Source organism: Kryptolebias marmoratus, linkage group LG6 (genome assembly GCF_001649575.2).
Source record: "Kryptolebias marmoratus isolate JLee-2015 linkage group LG6, ASM164957v2, whole genome shotgun sequence".
Lineage (NCBI taxonomy): Eukaryota > Metazoa > Chordata > Actinopteri > Cyprinodontiformes > Rivulidae > Kryptolebias > Kryptolebias marmoratus.
In genome coordinates this window covers 22,046,801-22,072,606 of record NC_051435.1, presented here as the reverse complement: position 1 = coordinate 22,072,606, position 25,806 = coordinate 22,046,801, and the positions used below count along the sequence as shown (strand labels likewise).

General features: G+C 39.4%; 4 protein-coding genes across 5 annotated transcripts in view; 1 reads left to right on the top strand and 3 right to left on the bottom strand.

Annotated features, from left to right (window-relative positions):
• Window positions 1-1,435, bottom strand: part of si:dkey-91i10.3 (cytochrome P450) — a 19,766-nt gene extending 18,331 nt beyond the window's left edge. The window contains exon 1 of the mRNA XM_025006969.2: window positions 28-1,435. Within this exon, the coding sequence (XP_024862737.1) occupies window positions 28-102 (75 nt within the window). The 5' untranslated portion in view covers window positions 103-1,435. The remainder of the gene's footprint in view (window positions 1-27) is intronic.
• A 4,539-nt stretch (window positions 1,436-5,974) lies between these two features.
• eaf2 (ELL associated factor 2) lies at window positions 5,975-10,427 on the bottom strand. The gene is made up of 6 exons (XM_017421153.3): window positions 10,239-10,427; window positions 9,705-9,799; window positions 9,225-9,361; window positions 8,757-8,926; window positions 8,474-8,665; window positions 5,975-7,337 (listed from the first exon to the last, which is right to left on the bottom strand). The coding sequence occupies exons 1-6, from the start codon at window positions 10,339-10,341 to the stop codon at window positions 7,294-7,296; spliced, it is 741 nt and encodes a 246-aa protein (XP_017276642.1). The 5' UTR covers window positions 10,342-10,427; the 3' UTR covers window positions 5,975-7,293.
• A 1,069-nt stretch (window positions 10,428-11,496) lies between these two features.
• On the bottom strand, window positions 11,497-15,443 carry LOC108238812. Of its 2 annotated transcripts, XM_025006968.2 has the most exons (11): window positions 15,226-15,443; window positions 14,953-15,041; window positions 14,773-14,875; window positions 14,568-14,684; window positions 14,329-14,480; window positions 14,046-14,186; window positions 13,631-13,688; window positions 13,413-13,541; window positions 12,968-13,063; window positions 12,241-12,329; window positions 11,497-12,148 (listed from the first exon to the last, which is right to left on the bottom strand). In XM_025006968.2, exons 2-11 carry the CDS (start codon window positions 14,964-14,966, stop codon window positions 12,079-12,081), a joined length of 969 nt encoding a protein of 322 aa, XP_024862736.1. In that variant the 5' UTR covers window positions 14,967-15,041; window positions 15,226-15,443; the 3' UTR covers window positions 11,497-12,078. The 2 variants fall into 2 exon arrangements, with proteins under 2 accessions (XP_024862736.1, XP_037831958.1); XM_037976030.1 differs by lacking the exon at window positions 15,226-15,443 and having other exon boundaries at window positions 14,953-15,176.
• A 1,857-nt stretch (window positions 15,444-17,300) lies between these two features.
• Window positions 17,301-25,806, top strand: part of si:dkey-91i10.2 (uncharacterized protein LOC555224 homolog) — a 69,728-nt gene continuing 61,222 nt past the window's right edge. The window contains exon 1 of the mRNA XM_017421121.3: window positions 17,301-19,603. The gene's annotated coding sequence lies outside the window, so the exon portion shown is untranslated. The remainder of the gene's footprint in view (window positions 19,604-25,806) is intronic.

Here is a 25,806-nt window from a genome sequence, read left to right as displayed (position 1 = left end):
GCTCGGGCTCGAGCTCGAGCCCCCCACCGCCGCTCGCAGGAGCCCCTCGTGCCGCCGACGGTCCAGCCGCAGCCCGACGCTTCCCAGGGACCTCCTCAGCATGTTTCACCGTGAGACCAGCGACTTGTCGGTCCGGAGCAGCGTCCGGGTCCTCCTCTGTGTTTTAGTAAGTAATGGCTCCTCCTGTTTGCGGTTCGGCCCCTCTGAGCCCGACGTGGACTTTGGTTCGCTCTTTTGTGCAGTCCGCTCACTAGAAACAGACAGAAACGTTCATAAATCCGCCACAAACACAGAAAAACACAATTAGTGACTAAAATAAACAATAACTTACCTATAAGACATCGAATAAAGGGGAAAAAAGCATCAATGATCGTGCAAAGATTAGCTGCAGCTGGTGCACAAGATTAATACTCTCCTATTGTACCTCATTGTCATTTTAGGCAGCAAGTACAATGGGTTGCAAAAGTACAATGACTACTATAGAAAGTATTCACCCCTTCTGTCAATTTTTATCTCAATAAATCAGTTAGCTGATCTCTACAAGCTTAAGTTATGAACATGTTGATACAGTGTCTAACAAAGCACTGCATTAAATTATTATAATACTATAATACTTGTTCCCCTGACCCCTGAGTACAACAAGTAGTAAATCCTCCTGGTTCTCTGACTTGTTTCTGGAACCTGGTTAAGTTGGACCTGATGTAATTTCCAGATTCAAGCTCTGACTCCTGTAGTAAATGGAACACAGCGTTTTCTGGAGAAGGACTTGTTTTATTTGGCTCACTGTGAGGTTAAAAACCACACCATGTTCTCAGGACTTCAGCGTCACCTTTATCCAGTCTTAGCCATTAAGTAAACCTAAACCCTTTCTCGGTGCTGGACAGTGTGACCTCCAACTAAACTGGAAAAATAGTTAGTATTTTCCAACAATCTTGGATTTTTTTGAATACATTTTCAGAGTATTTGTCAAACGGTGGTGTTAGAAAGAATAGCTTGACATTTTCGGGGCAGGTTTCACTGCTGGCAGCCGGCAGGTACTGGGAATATTCTGCCTAAATGTTTGGAAACAGGAACATGCTAATCTGGCTCTGTTTTGGATTGGAGCCTCTTTACATTGTACCACTGATGTTTCCCAGCACAGTTTGGATACTGACTCGACAAACAAGATAAGGTGTTTGCAAGAGCTGAAAGAGGAAAAGGTGCCAGCAGACGGGTTTGCTATCTTTGGACACAGCTGGTTGGTGCTCGATAATATGAACATGTTGTAGTAACAGTATTATGTAACCCCACAGATTGCCCCCAGTCTGCCCCTTATGATAACAACAAAAGGAAAGAAAAGAGCATTCTTCTTCTTTTTCTTTCAGCTGTTCCCTTTTCAGGGGTCACCACAGCGAGTCATCCTCCTCCATCTGACTCTGTCTTCTGTGTCCTCTGTCCTCACTCCAACTACCTCCATGTCCTCTCTAACTACATCCATATATCTCCTCTTTGTCTTTTTCCTGGCAGCTGTGTCTCTAACATCCTTCTACCAATATACCCACTGTCCCTCCTCTGCACATGTCCAAACCATCTCAGTCTGGTCTCTCCAGGACTACTTTCACGCTCTTAATGCTCAGTTCTGTTTTTTTTTTTTTGCTCAAATCTGACATTTAAAATGTGACCCCTATCAGATTCTAGTGTGAACAGTCTCCAGTTCCCAAAATGCCCAGAAGAAGACATGACATCACACTCCACACACTGAGTTTACTGAAGTAAATATGGACGCTGTGAGTGTCAGCGTGTGTGTATTGATTTTAAAGTTGCTGTCCAGTCGGGGCCAACTGTACATCCAAATGGTAAAAGATAAAAGAAGACGAAGAATAAAAATTTTAACCATGATCTATTTTGGAGCTGTGGCCTCTCTCTCATTCACACACAGGTACTGTCTTCTGACTTTCAGTCCTCTTCTTTTAAGTTCATACCTCCACCTCTCCAAGTTCTCTTCCACCTGTTCCCTGTTCTCACCACAGATCACATCTGCAAACATCATAGTCCACAGGGATTCTTTGATAGAGTCCCTCCTCCTCATTGAAGCTGTCATAGATCAGTTATCAAATGGATGAGTCTCAATCAGTCTTGCACACCTGGTCAGTGAAAATATACTTGATTCTTCTTTACAAAATTATTATATTTTGTGCCATTTTTTTAACCCTCTTTTTTTCTTTTTACAAGCCTTCCAGGGCCGCCTGCAGGGAAGCATCCCCATATGATGCTGCCACCACCATGCTTCACAGTGGGGATGGTGAGTTTGTGGTGACGTGCAGTATTTGGTTTCCTGTCTGATGGCCAATCTCTTCACACCACAGAACCTTTTCCCTCTTGACCATGAGGCCTTCCACATGCCGTTTAGCAAACTCTAGCTGAGAGTTTTCTTCAACAGTGGTTTTCTGTTTGCCACTCTCCCGTAAAGCTCCGACTGGTGAAGAACCCAGACCATAGTTGTAGCTCAATCTCACCTGCTGAAGCTTGGACCTCCTTCAGTCCTCACAGGTGTCTTGGTGGTCTCTCTCTCACTATACTCCTCCTTCACGGTCACAGTTTGTGAGGACGGCCTGCTCTTGGTAGATTTACACACGTCCCATATTGCCTGATGATGGATTTAACAGAACTCCTGGGGTTATTTAGGACCTTGGAAATGCTTTAGTATCCACCCCCTGACTTGTAATTTTCAATAATCTTTTTTTTTATTTGATTTAGGTCAGTCACTTTAAAGGAGGTGAATGTTTTTATGCAATCACTTATTTTAAATGATATATTTTTATGTGATTCATATTACTTTGTACTTATTAAAGAAGTTTTTTTAATTATTATTTTGTAATGGGTGAGTTATATTGACCATAACTGCCAATAAACTATTCAAGGGGGCGAATACTTTTTGTAGCCACTGTATAACAGCAAAGATGGTGGGAACTGGTCAGAGCTGAAGGAAAGATGGCTGGATGGCAAAACGTATACGGATTGAGGAAAAACCAGTTTGAGTTTTCCATGGATTTGAGACCGGCACAGAGGTTGACACCCCCCCAGCAGGACAATGACCCTAAATGCACCGCTGAAGCAACACTCCAGTGATTCTTTGAAGAGTCAAAGTCCAGACCTCCATCCAACTGAGAGTCTCTGGTTTGGTTTAAAGATTGTTGGACCCAAGCGGCACCCAAAGCTGGACCAGTTTGGCCACGAAGAGCAGACAAACACTAAAGTGGCTAGATGTGCCAAGCTCACAGAGACGTACCTGAAGTGACCTGAGGCTGGAACTGCTGCAAAAGGTGGTTCTACTACGTGTTGACTGACTTCTTTAATTAAACATACGTACCATTTTACAATTTCATATATTTTCCCCTCCATTTCGCTTCGGCAATATCTGGAGTTTTTATTGAGTCCTTTACTTTTAATCAAATTGAAAATCCCTTTAAATTTCAGGTATTAAGGCAACAAAACGTTTTGGCGCAAATGAACGCTGACAGGACTCACAACCAAGCTTTTCTGAAAGCTTCAGTAGGACGTATGGAGTTTTATTAAAGCAAAAACGTCAGCAATATGGGAGAAAGATAATAAAACTAATCACTTTTTCTTGCTTTGCTCCCACTCAGTGCTCTTTAGGATTTATGTAGAATTACTGCTGTTTTCAGTAAATGAGCTTTTACAGCTCATAAAATACATAAAATTCTAAACTACGGTGGCTGTACAGATATTAAAACAAGTCTTTTTGAAAGACTGGCTTGGACAAAATTAAACAAAAATCTCTTGAATCTGTCACCCAACATTAAATGTATATATATATATATATATATATATATATATATGTTGCTTAAGGAAATTAGATGGTAGAAGCTTGGAATGTGCAAAAAAATACATTTTGTTTAGATTTATTCATTTTTTTTCCTGATTCTACAAAGAAAGCAAGCAGTGGTTTTGAATAAGCTGCATAGTATATCAGAAACTGCTCATCACTGCAATGTCAGTGTTCATGATATTATTATTATTAAATGCTAAAGAGTGCAGAAAGCATTAGGGTCGTAACAACAAAAAAAGAGTGAAGAAACTGGTTTTATCGCAACATTCAACAATAACGTCTCAGTTGCCTGTTTTCTTAATGTTGTGCAACCCTAGTTGTAAAGTTGGACCAGCTCTGTAATCTACATCACATAAAAGTTGACCTGTAATAGTGTGGAAATTTGACAAGTTCTGACTTTTGGATATGTCACAAAAACAGCATAAAACCAACAGCGTTTCGCCAGCACAGACGTTTTAATTGGCAGCATGTACCCACCACAAAAGAAGTGTTTAGTCCTAACGTTGTTTCTTTGGATAAATCATTTGCACAGCGACTAAATAAATCTGTGCTTCTAACTATAATTTAGCCAAAAAAACATGTATTCTCTCCATCTGCTTCTGTAGTGCAGACCTTTTTTTTTGTCCTTCTTGTGTACATAGTTGAAAATTCTGATTAGGAACCACAGGCTGTTCGCAGGAAACCATACCTGTTTTAGCATGTTGGGTTTCCTTACTTGTGAAAACGGCATTTTGTTTTGCAACACGCTTACCCCGTCAGCTCACATACCGCCTGTTCGTTGCGTCACGCCGAAGCAGCTGGAGGAGTGGCGGCAACGGCAGCATGTCGGGGATCTTTATACGAGGCGCACCTTAACACCAACACAGCCACACACCTGTAATCCCGTCGTAGGGTGTGGCGAACGGCGTACAGTAAAAACTATGATTTCGTCTCAGTCATTCAAGCTATTAACTCTGTTAAAGAGGTTGTTTTTACCCTCTGGTAAAAGTGTCAGAACAGTGGAAAGAGAGTTATTTCTTTTAAAGTATGAAGGAACTTTACTTTAAGAAGTATTTCTAACCTTCCCACAGTTTCTGGATGCTGCAATATTCGAAACATGAGGAGCAAAAAGCAGCTTAAACCAACATATTTCACACTGTGGCTTTTCTTTTGTCCATAAAGTACAATTTTATATTAGACTAACGTTATAGAATACAAACTTATCACCCATTTGTTTTGTTTTTTTAAACAGCTAAAGTACAGTTTGTTCCAACTTCCAATGTTTCCTAAGGAAAATGGCAGGACTAAATGTTCCTTTTGATTCTTTTTTCATCCGTTTGATAGTACACCACGGCAGGAAGTCTATTATTCCCTCTTCAGAGAGATTCATCCGGACCATATGGGTGAGATAACGACTAGTCGGAGCAAGGCCAAAACCGGAGTGGACTGCTGCGGTCTTCAGACAAACATCTATGTCAAAAATTTCAGAAAGGTTCCAGCAAGTATCGTTTCCTGACCTTTACGCCACCATCGGTTTTGGAGTACTGTGCGTGGTTAGTTGCATTGATTTCTGTGGCTTCTAGCAAGAGCATCTAAAAGGTCAATTCTGGCAGGAATCTTATAAGATACCTGCTGGAATAAGAGTGAATACGTGTAAGTTTAGACACAGAACACATGGTCACACACCCAGTAAACACATGAATGCATAAACTGTACGAGTTAAGGCTGTTTAAAAAATAAAATAATAAAGCAAGTATGTAAATATATTGCTTTATTGCTGCCGTACATGTGAAACTGTCACCACAACCTCATTGTACCAAGTTATAATGACAATAAACTCCTCTCATCTTAAATAGAAGCACTGACATGAAACAGCTATGACCGTTTCGAGACTGGAGTCGTTTGAAGATGGCAGCAATCCATTTTTGGTCTTAGCCCTACTCAGACTAGCCGTTAGCTCCTCAGTCCGGTCAGAAATAAACCATTTCTCCACACTGAGGCTGTTCAAACAGCTACCTACAACCGGTAAGATATTTTTGTCATAACTTCCCCACACAACCCCACTTCAAAATGGACAAAATGGTCCCCGAAATGATGAAAGATAAAAGTTTTTAAAACGGGCCACACTTTGAAAGTCGCTGAAATGACAAACACAAACGCGCCGAAGAAATGCTTAAAATCTTTAATATTTGACAAAGAAATTATCCTGAAATCTTTCTGCATCTTTTTAAGGCTAAACATACGGGTGGTCGTTTTATATATGTTTTCCCCCCAGTCGCGCTGTATTCAGTCATAAGGGGATGCTAAAGAATAGATCAATCGGAAGCAGCAGCTTCCTGTTTAGTGAGATACCTCGGCAGTGAAAAAAGAAAAGAAAAAAACTCAAGAGGAAGGCCTGTTAACTTCCTGAGACAACTAAGAAGGCACATCCAGTTTTTTTTAAGACTTACTGAGCTGCAGCAACAACATCTGGCTTGCCCTGCAGGACTGCTTGTAACTTGCACTTAAAAACTGCTTGGGTATTAAACTCTTCACACACACACAAAAAAAAAAAACTAAACTCATTTCTGGTCAAGTGTATTTAGAAAGATAAATAATTAGCTTCAAGTATTACAGGTTTAAAGCTACAAAGCATGACCCCATTTGGATCCAAAGAAACTAGTGCAGTTTAGCTTCAGATAATGATTCGCTACTTTTACTACATCTTTTAGAATTAAGTACTTCACCGGTCGTCTGCCTCCCAGTTTGATTTTCTCATTAAACTCCACTCATAACCCCAGTTTCGGTTTGCAACGAACAGCTGTTCTCTGCAGCGGGACTGCAGAGAAATGTCAGAATCTTGCAGACACTGAACGGCAAGAAACGTTTCTCAGGAAATGGCGACGACCAAAAAAAAGCGAGCTTTCGTTTTTTTTTTGTTTTGTTTTGTTTTCCATGCTACAATAAATACGACATCACAAGAGTTTGTTTTCCTGCAAATTCGTTTTGGTAATTCAAAGTAAAAGAAGCTGTGGCTGTTTGCTAATACAGGAAGTTAAGGCATAACTGCAACTGATTACGTTCAGCTGAAATTCAGAAGCTGAAGGAGGAGGTGGTTTAAGACAGCTGAAGAGCAGAAAACGATCATCTACACTTAATAAGCACTGTTCTTTTTCTGCCTCTTGCATTGCTTTGGTCAGTTTAACCCCACGCAGGCATCGAGTGAGATACAGCGCCGACATACATCCTGCTTCTCTTAAAACAAACATGAAAGCTCTCCGAACTTAAGGCGTCACTAATGTCGGAGGTGATTTTTTTTTTTTTTTCCACACAAGGAAAGTAAGACGAATGTTTCGGTTTGCTGGCGGAGAAGCAACACGTGGCTAACAGATCAGCAGATGTGGAAATAAGACCGTCCGGTTTTAAAGGAAGCGGGATACAGACGGGGGTGCGACTGGCTCCGTCGATCTTCAGAGTCGCCCTCACGGTCACCTTCTTCAGAGCCTTTAGTCGCTTTCACTGCCCGATTCGCTCAGCTGGAGGTCATTCTCTGTAAGCAGAGGGAAACAAATGTTTTAACTTACAGGTTGGGTAAAAAAAAAAACACTTTAATAATCCTCATCCTGTCAGTCTAAGCTAAGAATGCTCATTTATCTTCTATTACTGCATTTATCTGTAAGACTGAATTTAACTATTTGGCTTGATTTACATGATTTTAGACAAAGTGTAATCTAAGTACACACCACAACTGAAAATATATGCTTCCAAAGACAACATAACGGTGTAGAAATGTTCAACGAACAACAGTCTAATGTGGCGACATTTGGAGAACAAACCCATCGTCTCAGCCTGGCTGTACAGAACCGCCTCCTCTCTGGCACGAGATCGCCTCTGACCTCGTGTTTGTTTATTGTTTTACGTACAAAAGGTCAGCAAACACATCTGCATTAAAAAAATATATTTTTTAAACTGATCCAAAATGAGTGCATTTCTCTACATCAGTATCTGCGAAACTAAAAAAAACAAAAACAACACCTCGATCAGTGAAGTGAAGCAGGCCCGCAGCTCCAGGTTTGACTTACTCTTCATCATTTTGACCACAAAGATGGGTTTTAGTTCCTCGGTTCTGCCTGTGAGACTGGAGTGAAAGCTGTCACTGTGAAACTATCCCCCCCACACCCAAATGTGTTTTTATTCTGTTGACAGTCGTGAATGTTTCCAACATGTTTGTGGCCTGATCCTCCGGATGCTGTAACCAACACAGATCTGAGGTGGGTTTGAAATAAGAACTCCTGCAGTGATTAAATGAGCTCGTAGCGATGACAACAGTGTGAATGTGAGTACTGGACATTTTGTTTTTCATGATGTGTTCACCCTCGTCTATTAGCTCATTCCTACGTGCTTCTGATATACATCTACTGCTTCTCTTACAAGCATTAATTGAAAAACTGCTTTAATATTCATTAAAGCTCACTCTCTCTTATTTGGGTCTTTGTTTAAAAGAAAGCCAACTCCCTGAATGATCAAATCACTCAAGAGGGGGAAGAAAAAAAAAAAAAAAAAGCACCTTGAACTGAAAATTCCCTTTGTGACAGGACTGAAAAACGTTCATTCAGTCTGAAATTAAACCACGAGCCCCCTCACATACTCAAGACAAGAGCTGAACGGGTTGCTCGGGCCACTCACTGAGCGTGTTCATGAGTCCCCCGCCGCTCTCCTGATGGCGATGTGTTGCGCTGGCCGGGGCCAAATTCTGTTCGTCCTCTGAGTCGCTGCTGCTCGAGCTGCCGTCGCTGCTGGAGGACGACGAGCTGTTGGAGTCCGAGGAGCTGTTGCTGCTGCTCAGCTGATCCATGACCCTCGCCTCTGCCATCAACTCTGTTTAAGAACAAAAGGGGGGGCGGAGGGGGAGGAAATGTGGGCGAAATGTGGGCCACAGTTTGACAACGTGTGCCTGACGCCACATTACCTCTCTCGATGTCGTCCATTGGTGAGGGCGGAGAAGTCTTCTCTTTGGGAGGGGAGCCCTTGGAGCTAGAGGAGGTCTTGTTGGTGCTGCCGCTGTTGCCCTTCATCTGCTGGCTCAGGCGACTGGTCTGTTGCTCCAAACGGGACTGAATTTTACTGCTGCCTTCAGCCCTAATAATTCACATAAAAAAGAGCCACTAATCAAATATCTTTCATGGTTCGAAAACAGTTTCAGTTTAATAAAATGTAAACAAGTAAACGTTTGTCAAGTCCATGTGGTGCTGTAGAATGTATACTTTCACTGTGATCAAGTTTTTACAAGCATTTAAACTCATTTTAGCTTAAAAAAAAAAAAAAGACCTTTTTTCCAGGTTGATAGCAAAATTCCTGATCAAATTGAATGGATCATCATGTAAAACTGTTAAAAACTGCTGATGGGAGTTTGAAATGTTCTTATTTTCATGCTCACCTTGTCTTCTTCACAGCTATGTTGCTGTTGAGCTTCTCGAGTCTGTACTCTCCCGTATCATGGTTGACAATAAGGATGCACTCCTTCATGTAAGGCCTCTTAGATCCCTTGAAGACTGTAACCGGAGCGCTCGAACCCTTAAAAATACAAAATTAAAAACAAACAGCCAACACATGAAACTTTTTAAATTTAGTAGTTCATGCAGTGTCATTTATTTGTTCTTGCTTAAAGATTTTGACTTGACATTTGCAATATTACTGCTTAACCTCAGAAAAATAAGGTGCTGGAAATATGGTTGTGCTTACCAATAGATCTTACAGGTAACTAATAAATAGACTTAAAACTTAAGCATGACAGTAAGAAAACAATGAAATAAGGTTTTGAATATAAATCTTACCCTGTATGAAATACATAACTTCAATGTTTTAAACATAACTTTAACCTTCTAAGGCATTTTGTATTTATTTCAATCAAACAAACCTCTAAATTGGGTAAAGTAATAGTGACTTGCTCTCCTTTGCCCACTTCAAGTTCCCCTTCACATGTTGTATCGATGGATGCTGGTTTAAAATCATCTGTGGAGGGGGAAAAAGCGAGGAGTGTTAGTGCTTTTTCATACATTCATAATTATCAATTAGCTAATTACAACCGAGAAGGTGCTGATTTACAAATAAAACGTGTTTTTAGCGGTGCAGTTCATGGCTCCTACCACAAGGTGGTGGTAGTGTGCAGAGTCAGAGTAGCTCTGTGCTAAGATTAGCTGATATTTTGACAACTTGAGGCACTAAGGACTTGTAACAGTTAAGGGGAAAATGAAATTTCTGTCTAAAAAGAGCTGTGGCTTCACCATTGCGTTGGAGCAGTATATCGATACAAACGAATTCCCGAAGCGGCTGAACTATCTACCGCACATGTCGGTCATCTCCGGATGTTTAGCTGACGAGCTAACTAGCGTGCTAAGTGTTAGCTACAGTAAAAGCCAGACGTCACCAACTGATTCAAAGTCCCACTTACATCGTACTGTGTGGTAAGCACTTTTGGGGTGTTTCTCAAACGTCTCTCCCAATTTCAGGACGTGTTCCTGGTTGTCAAAGTTGGAGTACGCTGTCCCATTCATTATATGAGTTTCATAAGCTCTAACTTAAGTTTCCTCCGTGTTTTTTAAGCGATAAACAGGTAAGGCAGTAGTCCTGTTAAATCCCGCCCACTACTATATCCTCCTCTACCATTGGTCGAGAGGATTTTTACATTTATCTGATTGGTTCGTGAGTTGTCAGTCAGGACCTTGCGGTGACAGGGCAGCCCCAGCACAAATGTCACGTCTTTTGAACGTGGTCAGGAAATTATATTTACCCAAAGCTGAAACCACTGTGAAGAAACAGACCTAATTTATCTTTTGGCACAAAAACCTGCTACAAAAAATATTTTTCTCTAGTTATTTGGTTGAATAAAAAAAATAGGATAACAAAATTTGGCAGTCGTAAAGTACTATTTCTCAAAAAACTAGGTGATTCCCAAAGAACTATTAGACAAACAGTGGTACATGCTGACATGATTTACACAGAGTGCTTCAAAACAACTGAGCAAACTAAACAAGTGGAAGACAAAAAAAAGAAACTGTCAGGCTTGAAACACTATAACAGTATTTGTAGATCATGTCTTTAAAATAGGGGAAAATCTAGCAAAGATCTAAAAAATGTGGCTTTGACAAAACGTACAGAGAGGCCCATAGTGAAAAATACAAAAGTTATCCTCTATGGCTATCTGTAAACACGATGCTGGTTTGGGTCTGGATTGAGAGACAGCAAGCTCAATTTGTGGCACTGGCATGTAGTAGTGACACTTCCGGTGGCAGGCCACTGGGTGTCACTGTTTTGCTGGCAGCTGCCAGTTGGGTGTCAGTAGGATGTCACTGTTTTACAGGATGTCAGTGCCGGTTTTCGGCAAATTCATCACTTATACTGCCTCTTAGGAAATTATTGATTTAAAATTGTGACTGCAAGCTTATTAAACCCTACAAAACATGTAATCAAGGGATTGCATGTTCTTTGGAAACAATGTCCCAAATACTGTTTTCTATGTATTTAACATGCTGTAATGAAAGAGGCATTCCTCAGGTAACTGGTTTGTAACACAACATTGACGGCTATTTTGAATTCTTACTCAAGAAATTGCCCTGTGGAAGCCCCTGGCCATGCGGATGTCAGAGAATAACAGTGTTTTATATTCGACAGGATACTGGTGGGTTAAAATGAGGTCAGGTTTTCGTAGTTGTAAATAAATTCTTAAGCTAAACTGATTGTGTGTCTCCCCCCACCTCTATTTCAGATGGGGAGAGGCTGCAGCAATGAAGACAAATGGTTACTTTTAAATAATATATTTTTTAACATTACTTATTCAAATCTTGCACAAATATTTAATCCCATATTATCCACTATGTTGCAGCAGAACTTTTCGTAGTCCTCCTTCTGTTCAAATACAAATGTGAAACGTTCTGCTCGAGAGTTTTCATCCATCTCTTCATCCCAACTCTTGAAGGCCTGAAGAGCTTCTGCTTGTTCTTGCTGGTCATAGTCCAGAACAACAGGAAGCGTTACTCTCCCCTCGAAGTTTTGTTGTCGGCACCAGTCGGCTGCAACCTGGCTGTCAACAAGGATAGAGCTTTCCTGCAGAAAATTATATAGATTACTGTGGGTATTATATATGTGTATAGTGTTACCTGTTATTACGGATTGGCGATTTAGGTAACATTAAGAGATCATATTTCCTTTGACATAATAATGGTAGTGTTATATAACAAGTGTGTGAAAACCCCTTATATTAAAAAAGCAATGTCATTAAATTAACCAATTGTTTATGTATCAATTTTCTGTTGAAAAAGTTTCACCTTTTCTGTGCCTTGCTTTTGTTGTACTTTATGATTTCTGGAAATGAAACAAAATAGGGATGGGTGTGAGCCAGTTCTGCATTCCATCATGACTGTGGTATACGGTCTGCACCCACAGTTGTTATTTACCCCTCATTGTCTTTTACGGTCCTCAGAAGCACCATCTCAGCTTGGTAGTGGCACAGATTGATGGTACTTTGCAGCCAATGGATCACAGCCTACAAAAACAAAATTTCAAGAACAGCTGTTCTGAAATTACAAATAAAGTCACATTTCTATGTTCATTTACGGTAATTTTTATACTGTGATGTATTATTACCATGCAATCCAACTTTTGATAATTATTCTGCAATTTACATCAGCTACAAATCACACCACATAACTTCCAAAACAAACAAACAAAATAAATGGGTGCCCAATTAAATATTTGTCTGATTTGTCGTTTTGCACTTGTTTTGTTGTTTAGGAGTTATTTAGAAAAGAGATCGGCTGGAGGTGTAGGAATCAATTTTAATATTGGCACCTAATTTAATAAAACGATTCAACATGGGGAACTTTGTTTAAGTTGGTTACTTATTCAAGTTCTCGCTAGTCAATCAAATATTCCCTTTTTTTGCCAAGTATTTTTGCAAATCAAACCCAAAGATAAAACTCAAATGTTACCTATTTCACTTAATAGAATGGGTTAGTTTTATTTTTCAGATCTTTTAGAACCCGTCATCCTTGCTAGTGTTTTGTCCAACACAAATATACAGTTACTAAGAAAAGTGGTTATGTCCTCAAGCCCATTCACACTTACAGCCCCATGTTTTCAGTATTTGCTTTGTGTTTTCCTGTTTTATAGACTCAAGCTCACCTCTGGCAGAATCACCTCTGTGATCATGCGTTGGTCTACAAGTCCACTGCCCGGAACCAAGAGGATGTTTTCCAGTCGCTTTATTAGAACATCGGTCTATAACAACAAGGGATGAAGTTGATGAGAGAGCAATTACATGAGTTTTTGATCATACAGCTACACCTCTGAGATTTACATTTTAGATGTGAGTTTTATGCTTCTTGATGTCTTTCTGTAACTGGAAGGAGAGCTCAGAGTACTTAAATTAAATATAAGAACATTAAGGATTCAAAAAGACAGAAAGACTAAGCTAAGCAATCTCATACAGGCTACACTTATCAGCATGTTTGCATGCAGCATTATTTCAAGGAAAACAGCACTAATAACTGCACTTCTGTACAGCTCATATAGCTTTACATTTAATAAAGTTTTAGAACTACATTTCAAGAAAAAAATGACAACATACCGTGATGTCATTAAAAGCGGTCACTTGTTCGCTGTAGTGCTTGCGAATTGCCAGATCCAATCCTTTGTGCTTCCACAGGTACATTCTGTTTGACAGAATGTCACCTGTCTGCAGTTTTTGTTCCAGGACCTGCAATATTTCAGATTTAAGTAATTGCACTTGTAAGTAATTTTTTGGAAAATGTAATTCTTCCTTTACATAACAATTAATGGCATCACCTTAATATCAGCATCTGTGATTATATCCACAGCTTCTACAGACTCCACAAGATTGTCACTGTTGAAGGAAAACAAATACATTTTTTTAAATGTTAAGCACAGTTAAATAACCTCCACTTTCTTCCATTTTGTTCCTCATATGAAGTCATTGATAAATCATCTATTCAAGCCATTCGTTTCAAAAGTGATCTTTAAAACCCAGGTGAAGATTCTCAATTGAAGGTACTTTTCCTTAAAAGGACACTTCTGTAAATGTCATGCCATTTATATTTTCCTATAACAGTTTCCAAAAATGCATCTCATATAACTCCTAAACAATTAACACTACACTTAGTCATTCTATCTCACATTTACATGTACAAGTACTTAGAGTTAGTTGTAAACATTGCTTTGAAATGGATAAAGCAATTCTTACATATCAGAGTGTAAACTGCATCCACAAAAGAATTCGCTTTCATTCCAGTCCTCTGGCAAACCAGCGCACTGAAAGTGAAGCCAGTTCTTACAGCTTGTGCATTGCACCCACTTGTATGTCTTAATGTGATCATGGAAAACACTGAGGAAAAAACGGACAGAGGATAGATTTTATAAATTTCAAAAATATCACAGAACAACATTCTCCTTTCCAATACAGTACTACTTTTCACATATTTTGCTGTCATGCATGTGCTGCAACACTTAATTTATGAAATACATACAAGGTTTTCCCCGTTGCTCGCTGAAACAAGCATGCCCTGATCTTCCAAGCCAGGCAATGGATGCTGGAATCTGTTTTTTTAAGCTCCGTTTCCTGAAGCTTATTTTCCTTTTTTTCCATTTCAATACTTTCTATAAAAGTTGGTGGAAAGTCCTATATCACAAATACATTAATTGTTACCAAAGGAAAATTTTCTTCAACTAATGTGCACTATAAAACCAATTGATGACATGATCTAACCTCAGGATCAATGCTTTTCATTATTTCACTGGCATGATGTACACGAAGAGTCCTGCATTGACTAAGGGTCAAAGGCTCTGCAGTGACAGTATGCTTCTGTACTTCATTTTCAACAGCCTAATAGCAACACCAAAAACAGTCTTTGTTGAAATCATTGCCATAAAATGCAACAAGCAGGAAATACTGTTGAAGCAAGGAAACTCACTGAACACATAAAAATACCACAGTTGACAGAGTCTTGCTGCTTCCATTGTGGAGGAAATGTCACAGTCCAACCTTGAAGGCCACCAGAGGACCTGAAGACATTTCTGCAAAAAACAAAGTCAATATTCATATATTTTTCCATGAAGTTAAAGTTCTATTCTGTGCATGTGTAATTCTTTACCTGAGGATAGCCATGTCATTAGTATTTATTGTCCTGTACAATGATAGGGAGTCATATATCCTAATCTCTTTGGAGTTGAAGTCGAAAATCTACAGGGGAAGACCATAACGTCATCATCAAATTTTGAGATTTCATAATACTGTATAACAGTTGTCTGTAAGTTAATATTTATATTTTATGTAATTTGCTTTCTCAGTATAATCTTAGTAATCCAAAAAGTCCTTGCAATGACACATCATCACTTAGACATGACACCATTTAGTGTTAACTCACCCAAAGAATGAAGTGATTCCCTGTCTCAGGCGAGGAATGACCAACAATTCTGGGAAGAAATATTTTTTCTGATAGCTGTAAAAAACATTTCTTGGTTAGAGAAATTATTGTCCTTTCCAAAATAAATTTCACATGACGTTTTATATTGAAATACAATTGAAACACTTGCAGGTATCTGGTTCACAAGCTGGTCTTTCACTGTTCCACTTTTTGTCCACTCACGGTGCCACAAAATNCAAAAAACATGAAACTCCTGTGGTTGCTGGTCTATCACTTCCATGGCAACATCTGGCATCATGTAGCACATACGTGACACCATCCTGTGGAACATAACTTCAGTGGCAGCAGTGGCAGTTCAAGTAAATGTCCCTTGATTACATGTTTTGTAGGGTTTAATAAGCTCTGCAGTCACAATTTTAAATCAATAATTTCCTAAGAGGCAGTATAAGTGATGAATTTGCCGAAAACCGGCACTGACATCGTGTAAAACAGTGACATCCTACTGACACCCAACTGGCAGCTGCCAGCAAAACAGTGACATCCTACTGACACCCAACTGGCAGCTGCCAGCAAAACAGTGACACCCAGTGGCCTGCCACCGGAAGTGTCACTACTACATGCCAGTGCCACAAATTGAGCTCGGCCTTGCTGTCTGGATTTCAGGCAGTGGAATTGAGATCTTGTCAAAATAATCATATAATGAATAGAGAAATGTACCGTCATATTTGGATCCACCATGCAAACTCATCTGAGCTTCTAACTGGCACTGGATTTGTTTTATTTTAGCGTAGTAATGATCCCAAACACACTGACAATGCAATAAAATTTACCTGGAAAAAAATAACAACAACTAATTGACTGCATCAACTTTTTGTTTTCCTGTTATTCTAAGAAAATTTATCTAATTATTCTCTGTAAGTGGGTTTTTATTTGCCGTTATTAATAAAATCTTATTTCATTTCTTGCGATTTTTATGGAGTTTTGCCTGTTATTACTCGAGTTTTCAGTTAAAAAACATTGATTTATGGGAAAAACATTTAAGAAAATACGTTTTGACCTGTTATTAGTGTCTCTAACAAACATTGAGACACCATTTTATGACCCAAATTAACAGCTTGACTGGGTCGAACAGCTCAGATGCTGTGTGGACGTCCTAATGGCCTCAGATTAATGAGCAGTAACACTTGCTGATTGCAGATTCAAGCCTTCGCTGGCTCCAGGGGAGCTCTGAGCTCCATGAACCTTGTAACGGTGATAATAATCTCTCTTTCTTTGCTTTAAACTGTTAATGAATCCTAAGCCCTAAATCCTGGCCGAGTGGAAATTTACAGAGGCCATATGCTCGGCTGCCTTCAAACATTAAAGGATCAGCAGCCGAGACAAGCGGAATGTGGAGCTTTTACACAAGTGTATCATCACCAAGTGGTCACAGCACATACTTTCTGTCCACAAGAGACAGTAATGTGTTCAGGTTGGTGTGAATGGAAGAAAAGTGGTGACGGAGGGAGTATTTTTAGAACAAAAAAAACATCAGCACAAAGGAAAGAGTGAAACTGAGCAGTCTCACAAAAGACACTTTTTTGCTTGGTCTGTGATGTAAAAAAACAGTTTCAGGATGAGACAAATCAATCATTTTGGGCAATCTTCACGACTCTGATTTAGTTTTCTTCAAATCTTTTGTGATTGGAATCCTTTAAAGTTGACGAGGCTTTGAAAATTGACCAAGGCAGACAATGAAAGCGCCCGAATCCTGTTTCACTCTGCCCGATTCCCATGTGAAAAACAAAACCAGCGAGGGTCTGTTTCCATGGCTGGAGGTAAACACGCCGTCCTCTGGTGATATCAGTTTCTTTCGGGGTTGCCCCTCAACTGCAGGAGGTGAGGTTTACAGTTTCCGAGCAACTATATCCTCCAGCCTCAGCAGAGAGTTTCCCGCTTCTACGACGGAGGCGGTGGTGAATGAGATGAGAGCACCTGTCTGCAGGAGGTGGGAACTGTTCCAGCCTGAAAGAATGCATAAGAAAACTACACACCTACAAGTCTGGAATGATAAACAATAGTTATGTTTTTGTTTGTCTTTTTTCCCCTCAAGTTAACTGAACAATCAAACATGCACAAAAACCCAGCTTGATGAAATAAAACTCAATCCAAGAAACATGTTTGCATTCAGATTTTACTTTTTTAATTGCTTTTTGAAAACAAAAGCCCTTTTTTTTACTAACATTTCACTAGCCGAACGCCTCTTAAACTGCTCTACTATATAAAAACAAATCTTTGTCATCATATCAAACATGCACTGTTCATATAATCTTTTTTTTTTTACTTTTTCTTGATGTGCTGAAACATAAACCTCTTAATCACGTTTACTTTAATCGTGATTATTGTACCAAACACTACACAAGTGCAATGCTGCAGACTGCTGAAAAGACTGATTTCTTGCCATAAACACAATGGAACATTATGGAAGACAGAACAAAACATAATCCAGTTTTTCTTACAGAACGTGTCGCAAACATCTGTGGAGAAAAATACTGATGCCTTGCTTGAGGTATAGCCTCATGCAATGCATCTTTGTGTGTTGAATCCATCTCTGCACGTTATGCTCACCCCATTGGTGGCTTTTAATTAGGCATATGTCTGGTGGATTTAAGCAATCCTCAAAAAAACCCAAAAAAAAACATGTTGTTTTGACAGCACAATTCATTTTTATACTTTGATAAATAGAAGCTGGGTCCAAAATGAAAGAAAATGACCACTGATGTGACTTCTTTTTTCAGCTTCTTGCCTTCTTTTACTCGGATGAATTACACCTCAGCTCTCATATTAGCGCTCTAATATGTGAAACTCCCAGGGCAAGCAAAACTTTCATCTTGAATTTGTATTTTCATGTTATTTCCATTCTCCCAGTGGAACTGATATGCCAAGTTAAACTATCTGTTCCACTGATAAAATCATGTATTCCTGTATTCTTCAGGAAAATAGCCCTCTTCTTATTTTTATTGCTTTAGTTATAAAAGCTTGAAATTGAGACATTATTACTCTGCTTTTTTATGTTAGGGAGCTGTTTTTCTTGCTCGTGAGACAAAGCTTTTATTTGGCTTTTTTTTTGTGGGTTTGTAATAATCCCCACAGACAGAGATGTCTCTTTTTGTACAGGTGCAAATCTTTTAATATCAAGTTTGTATCATAAATGTGTTTCAGGACATCACGCTGCAAGGCAGTCTAGTCTTCGTCTCTCACTGCTGGAAGATGAAAGGCCTCTAAACTCTCAAATCAATATTGAGTCGTTCACGCCGAGATCCGAGTCTTCAGTCTGCACGTCTAAACATCTGAAGCTGAATGTCTTACAAAATGGAAGATTATATTCACAGCATGTGTACAAATATTGTAAAAAAAAAAAGAAAATAGCTGGTGCAATCGAGCGGCATTAAACCCTTTTATAAGATCTGTTTCAAAACAGATTCTATGTATTATATGTTAAAGATGAAGATTAGATTTTCTTGCTAAATGTGTGTCTTCCTGCAGTGTAGCTGGATTTACTCCTATACAATAAAAACTGCTCAAGTTGGTCATATAATGTGCAAAAACGAGGAGTCAGCAGCTGTAAGAGCTGACTCTCATGATCTCTTTTAGTCTGAGGGGTCAGAGGAGGGGGACATGTGGGCTGAGGGGGGCAGCTTTTTTTTTTTTCCATCTGAGCCAATCAGGAGCTGGGTTAAAGCCTGTGATACCTTCACTTACCAAAGGTAAGGTGTGAATAGAAGAGGAACGCTGAAGACTTTATTTCCAACTTTAATTAGCACCAGACAGGCTGTGTGTGGTTGTAAAGAGAACCTGCTGCTTACAGATGAGTAGTTTGTAAACATCCAGTAAAAGACGGCGTCTTTCCATTTGGCTGCATTTTACTTGAAACACTGCGATTTAAGGCTCGCGTGTTAGTTTCGGACATTGTTTTGGTGGCAGTTAACATTTATTGCTCAGTTAATCAGCGACTTTGCCTGTAAATTACCCAAGTAGCCGAAAACTGTCACGCCAGCACAGCTCTGGGCGTTAGAAATTCCGGTTACCGGAGACTTTTAGTTAAGGATTGTTGGATTTCCGAGCAGTCCCCGAAGGCGCCACTGTTTCCAAGGAGAAACCCGCAAAGCGAAGAGGTCGCGTGTCCGGGATTCTACGGCGGGAACCCCTCCAGAACGCCAAGGAGGAACGGACGAACCGGCCTGGGTTCGGGTTCTGTCTCGGTTCTGTCGGTGAGCAGTGTTCTTGGAGCTCGGGGTGGTTCATTGTGTGGAGCCGCTGAGGAGGTTTCGACCTGCTGGAGCCGGGCGGACAGGAGCGGGGGGGAACTCTTCTCCGGTGTGATGGAGGGGACCTCAGAGTGAGTACACCACACAGGAGGAAACTGTCCAGAGTGACTAAATCAAAACACAGATAAAAGCCTGTAACTGACTGATAACACTTATAGCTCACCTGCAGAGCATTCAGCATTGATTCTGTATGTGTTAGCAGCTTATTAAAAATAAACCTGGCAGCATGAGTCACATATTTCATGCAGGGTTTGGTTGTTTTTATTTTTTGATTTTATTGCTTCAACCTGCCAGAGTTTGTCAATAAGACTTAGATTTAAAGGCTTCAGGTGAGTAACACACACCTGGGTCCTAATTAGCAGCAGATGCCATTACACCATAGGCACACACTGTGATTGAAGGCACAGTTAGGTGATTTCTGAGGTTTATTTCTGCCTGAACATCTAAAATAATGCATTGCTAGTTTTAAAACTGGGTAATGTATTTACATCATATAATATACTGAAGTGTATTACCACCTCTGACCTTGTTCTTAAATATTTGTTTCAGTTGGAAGCTCAGAAATCAGGTTTGTGTGCACAGAAAGGGACTCAGCTCTTGGATGCTTCAGACTAACTAATGGAAACATTCTGTTTAAAATCCTAAAAGTGGCAAATTGTCGAATATGAATAAGCTGATTGGGTTGCACACATAATCCGATGTCATTGCGCACTGTGAAACATTCTGATTTATCCTCACCTTTGGTCAGATTCAGACCAGATGATGATCTTGAGCAAAAACACCACAGTTTCACATGTTTTAAAACAACATTTTAAAACCTAAAAATCTATCACATGATCTTATTTTTTTTTATTTAAATAGGAAAATGCAACCACTATTACTTTTGCTGTTTAAATGTCACTTATAGTTATAATAATGCTAATATTACAGCTCTAAAATCTATAGTTATTTTAATTTTGATCCATAAATGCAGATTAGATAAGCTAAAGAATGCAAGTAAATGTGTCAGATATTTTATACCCTTATGACAATGGTTTTAAATCGATTAGCTACTGATATTTTGAAGATAAAAGATTAAATCTTAAGTTCATGATAAGCATTGAGATTGAAATTAAAATCAGTGTCAGCTAATACACCAAAGAGCCAGCAATTTGTTAAAAAAAAATTGTGATGATTTTTAACAGATATATATATATATATATATATATATATATATATAAGTTGAAGGCGCAAACAATAAATATAGAAAAGACATGAGGTATATTTAGCTATATCTGTAAAAGAAATAAATGTGCTTATTGTGCAAAGTGTAAGTTCTTTTCTGCTGTTTTGGTAGACAAGCCATGACCATCTGATAATTCTTTTAGTTATAAAAAACGCTAACGGCAGACTTCAGCTTTTTTTTTTTTTTTTTTAAGTGACAGCTGATTTACAAATGGCAGCGGCAGGTTGTGGGGTGGGTAAAATCAGGGAAACCCACACACATTGTCTCTGTCATTTAAAGGATTTTAGGCTGCAACACAGGTAGGACAGAATAGATTTCTGCTTTTTTACACCATGACTTTTAATGCCACACTATCCCGCTTTCTAACCAGGATATTGTGGCTGTTTCAGTTTAATTCTGACCAGATGATGAGCTAATGACTAGTCCAAAGACCAAACAGCTCCAATCTTAAAGAAAATTAAAGTTCTTTATCCTTACGCTGTTGTATAAACCTTTACGCTGCTGTCACTTTCACATTAAACAGTTATTCTGGCAGAAATATTATGATTCTCCTGCTGGAAGTGCCCCAGGCCACAGAAGGGCTACTGCTAGCTGCTGCTGTTGTCATTTGCTTTTGTAAATACCAATAGAATTCTATGTAAACAACTATGTAATGGGAAACTGATGGCGAGACAAAACTTTATAAAATAGAGTCCGCTATGGATGGAACGTTTATCAAAAAAATTGGAACTGTTCAGTTCACCTGTCCGTCTGCCGTGCATTCAGCTCGTGCAAAAAAAAAAGAAACTAGACTGTCCCAATAAAGTGCAGCTAAAGCCAGGTCAGATCATGAAGGATTAGAATATTGTGACTGTCTGCCGAAGCAGAGAGCTCATAGGATGTATTTCTGGACCGTTGACTAAATTTACAAAGTTAAAAAAACTTAAAACCTTGACCCAAAAAAACCAAAACAAATCAAAACTGTGGCTTTTGTGACCCATTCCTCCCCTGGTGTGTTCATAAACAGTTATACAATTTTTGAGATTAGAGCTGTTTTAATACAGCAGTAATCCTCTTTGGTCAGAATTAAACTCTATTCCTTCAAACTGAGGTTGTTCGAATAGCTATCTACAACAGGTAAGATGTTAACTGTTCCCAAACATTCTGTAGAACCCCCACTGTTAAAGAGCTGAACTGTCACTTTATCCTGTGCTGCTTGGAAGGCTAACAAAACACCTCAGCAAAGTCAGACAGGGAGATTTATACGCTGATGAGAATCATCTGAAACACCCGAAGAAGCTTTCATTTGTCTTCATTTTCTGTTCTTTGCGATGCCATTTAGTTAATGAAACAGAAACCCAGTTCATTCTGCCACGTTCTTTTCTCTCCGTGAAGCTCCTGGGACTCCGTTAGTGATGCATTTTTCAGAATGACTGGACTACAGCGGGCAGGCAGGTGCTTTCGAGCCACGGCTGGAAATGCCTTTGGGGCTGATGGGGGAACGCTGGCTGACTTCCACATTGCCATCAGATAATGTTAACGAATACAGGAAAACTGTCTTATTTCCACTACAGTGGCAGTTTGGCTGTTTTGTAGAAACGGGAAGAAAATAAACCAGTAGAAATGGATTTCGGGCTCGCTGCGTATAAATATTTGATGAACTGTTTCAAAGTCTTCATTCCAAGATCAGGATCACATGACTGGGAACCAATCTGTGGGAACCAATCCCCCCCCCCCCGCCGGACGAGAATTACTGCACCTGGTAACGCTTTAATGCTTAGCTTGCACAGCGTTCATCGTGTTCTTAAGCAGAAACAAAAGACTCGTTAAGAAAAATCCAATTCTTGACTAATGGATTAGTTTTGCAAGCAAATTACTTGCAGCGTCTCTTCCCTTTTCTTCAGCACCGCGTGCAAAGTAATTTAATCAAGGCCTTTTAATGAGTTTCTATTATGCTGAACAAATACATCAATACTCTAGGTTTTTTTTTTTTGGGTTAAGAGACCAGAAATCTAGTTTTTTCAAGGGTATGTGTCAGCAAGGAGAACACTCATGGAACGTATGAGTCAGTCCCAGATTAGTCTGGTATTTAAAGGCTGGTGTGTTTCAGCATCAGTGGGACTGTTTTAAACAGACTGTTTAGTCTACATCAGTGGTGTATGACACATATAAAAATACATCTTTATGTTCAATTATGAGCCCTCCTACACCAGCCACAGACCAACACTTCTTCAGTAACGCTTCTCAACGCTGTCCTGTTTTCAAGCTTCACCAAAAATACTTCCATTGCATATTTAAGATAAATTTGTTTTTATAGCAGACGATTAATTCTGATAAAAGCGTTAGTAGGTACAAATATTCTGTTTTAATCAGCCCTTACAAACTGTCTGATACAAACTGTTTTGATTTGAATAATGTGTCAACGTTAGGATATTAGATAAGCTAAAGAAATTGCATTTTCTGTGAGAACGCAGTGTGAATACTGAGTGCTGAATGACTTTGCTGCGATTTGCTGAAGAAGCTGAAACGGAGTTGTTAAAGCTAAAAGTAGCAGAGCGGGAGGTAATAATTAGAAGCAGCATAAGGAGACAAAAACAGAGGAAAACATGCTGAAGCAGATTTTAAACAGAACAATGTTTTTGAATGAGTTGAAGAGATCCTAAAGGTGAACTGAAATCAAATCTCCAAAAATTGACATTTAATGAATGTTGTTTAGTCAAACGCATCCACACAACATTCCTGGGACCCATTTTTATGACCTAAAACTTTATTAAGTGAATAATTTCTGAAGTGGGTGATTTGTGGGGCGGAGTTGCTGTCCTGGTCCATGACGAGCGCTGTGCTCTGGCTGGCCAAGAACATTGCTACTCTCCGACTGTTTACTTGAGGAAATGGAAGAAGAAGCCTTTTTTGAACACAAATAAATGCCGGAAGACTTTGCGGGAGTAATGGATATACAACCATACCAGTATGAACCTGAACCGATTGCTGGATCTCCGTAATCAAACGCAAACTCCTCAGATTTGGATTATGATGAGCGCCAGGACCGTCATGGCCGACAAAACAATGCGCATAATGACCGAATTGAGAATGTGGAACAATGAGAACCAATTACACCCGATGTGGGAATTACTATCAGAACTCTGGTTGAGATCACTTCAAAGAGAGGCACCGCACCGACCCTCGTTACTGCAGCGGACTGGCTTCACGCCACAAAAACAGGACGTTTTGCCACCAACTATTTGCAGTGCTGTGTGCTGATGTGACAACAACGATCGGGGGGTGTCACGGAAAAAGCAGAAAACACCTGAGTGGTTTCTTCAATGTTTGGTATAAAAGTTAAAAAAATATAGTTTTCATTTTTTCCCTTAATTTTACAACAAGCATATTTTATGATTTTCTTTTAACTGATGTTGGCTTCAAAACACTTTTCAGTTCAGCTTTAATGTATTTCTATGGAAATAGTTGCAAAAGCCGAAAGTCATAGCACCCATCTCCTTAATGAGCTGAACTTTTTGTCATTTGAGTGGCTAAAATAGCACAAAGCCTGCAGAAGTAGTTCAGTTGCAAAAGGCGAACAGAAAAAACAAAACAGGAAAACAATAGCGTGAATGCTGACATTACTTTCTGTTAACGTCCTCAGAGCTCGAAATAGCTGTTGTATAATCTCAGAAAATGAAGTTTTAAAAAAGTAAAATGTCAAAAGAGAAAATTCAAGGTCTTTACAAATACTTTGGAGTCTATTTAAGGATGAAGTATTTTTAGTATTAACCGATGTTTCCCGATCACAGCCTTGATTGTTAGTCCTATCAATAAAACTTAGGCTTTAATTGCATACGACAACTGGAGAAAAAGCTCTTCTTCTTCACATTGGTAAGTAGTGAAAGCGTCAGACTGTTTAACTTCATGAGACACATCTCTCTGTGGAACCTCATAGATTTTCCTTCACTTAAGTGTTGCTTTGTTGTTCCTTATCTGTTCTCTACACGGACTCCCACCAGTGCAGTGATGTGATTAAAGGTAGAACAGTGGACCTGCAAACTCTTTACTCTAACCCGACCCGTAAATGCCGATCCTCGACTGAAAAACATGTCTTCACCGTGTAATTAGTTATTTCCGTCACTGTAATGTGCTTCCTTTTTTTTTTACCCCAAAGTCATGTCCCCATATAGTGTGTGCTTAGGTTAAGCAATAACCACACAGCAGTACGGGAGTCAGTTTCTCTACAATTAATGAGAAAGCATCAGTCTGTCAGCCAAAGCTGGCAGAAATGTAAAGCAGGTACACATAGAGCCCTGGGGCCGCTAATGCGTACACTTGTGCCAGACATTGTAATGTACTGTTGTTGTTGTTTTGGATCGGCTCAGCTGAAGAGAGTATAATTACCTTCCACAAAGTTATTGGCTGACCTCAGGTGCTTTTTTTTTTCAGTCTACTGACTTCCAGTTATTATTGTTCTACACAGTGGTCATTACTGTAGTCATTAAAGGATTAGAGGTGTTATGAACTGTTCCCTTTTCTTATTTTTTGCTCTGCATATAAATGACTATTGTATTAGACTACTTTACATAACCGACTTGCTGTTGTATAAACCCCTAAGGGATCATTCAGATGTTTGAAAGTGGGGTTCTGTGGAAAGGTTATGAACAATAAATATCCTACTTGTTATAAATAGCGATTTGATTAGCCTCACTTTGGAGAAATAAAATTGATTTCTGACCGGATTTATGAACTAACATTTAGTTTTAACAGAGTCTAGACCAGAAGTGTCAGATTCCAGGCCTCAAGGGCCGCTGTCCTGGGAGTTTTAGGTTTTTCTGCTCCAACACACCTGATTCAAATGGTTTAATCACCTCCTCATCAAATCATCAAGTTCTCCAGAAGCAGAAGTCATTCATTTAAACAGTCCCTCCAAGATTTCGCGGGCATTTTTTGTGATTGTTGCGGGCCAAAATGCCTGATTTCGCGGGGCATTTTCCTAAAAGTTGCGATGAAAAGTTTTTTTTTTTTTTTTTTTTTACTAAAATCAATAAATAACCATAACTTTTAATATATAAACCAAAAATACTT

Excerpts from the sequence above, each read along its gene's own strand:
- eaf2 (XM_017421153.3), bottom strand. The coding sequence starts at position 10,341 with ATGAATGGGACAGCGTACTCCAACTTTGACAACCAGGAACACGTCCTG. Across the intron at positions 8,666-8,756 it reads AATGGACGACATCGAGAGAG|AGTTGATGGCAGAGGCGAGG; the intron begins GTAATGTGGCGT and ends GTTCTTAAACAG. Across the intron at positions 7,338-8,473 it reads GGGACTCATGAACACGCTCA|AGAATGACCTCCAGCTGAGC; the intron begins GTGAGTGGCCCG and ends CTCTGCTTACAG.
- LOC108238812 (XM_025006968.2), bottom strand. Across the intron at positions 13,689-14,045 it reads TGCAGTTTACACTCTGATAT|TGACAATCTTGTGGAGTCTG; the intron begins GTAAGAATTGCT and ends TTCCTTCAACAG. Across the intron at positions 12,330-12,967 it reads CAGAGGTGATTCTGCCAGAG|GCTGTGATCCATTGGCTGCA; the intron begins GTGAGCTTGAGT and ends TTGTTTTTGTAG.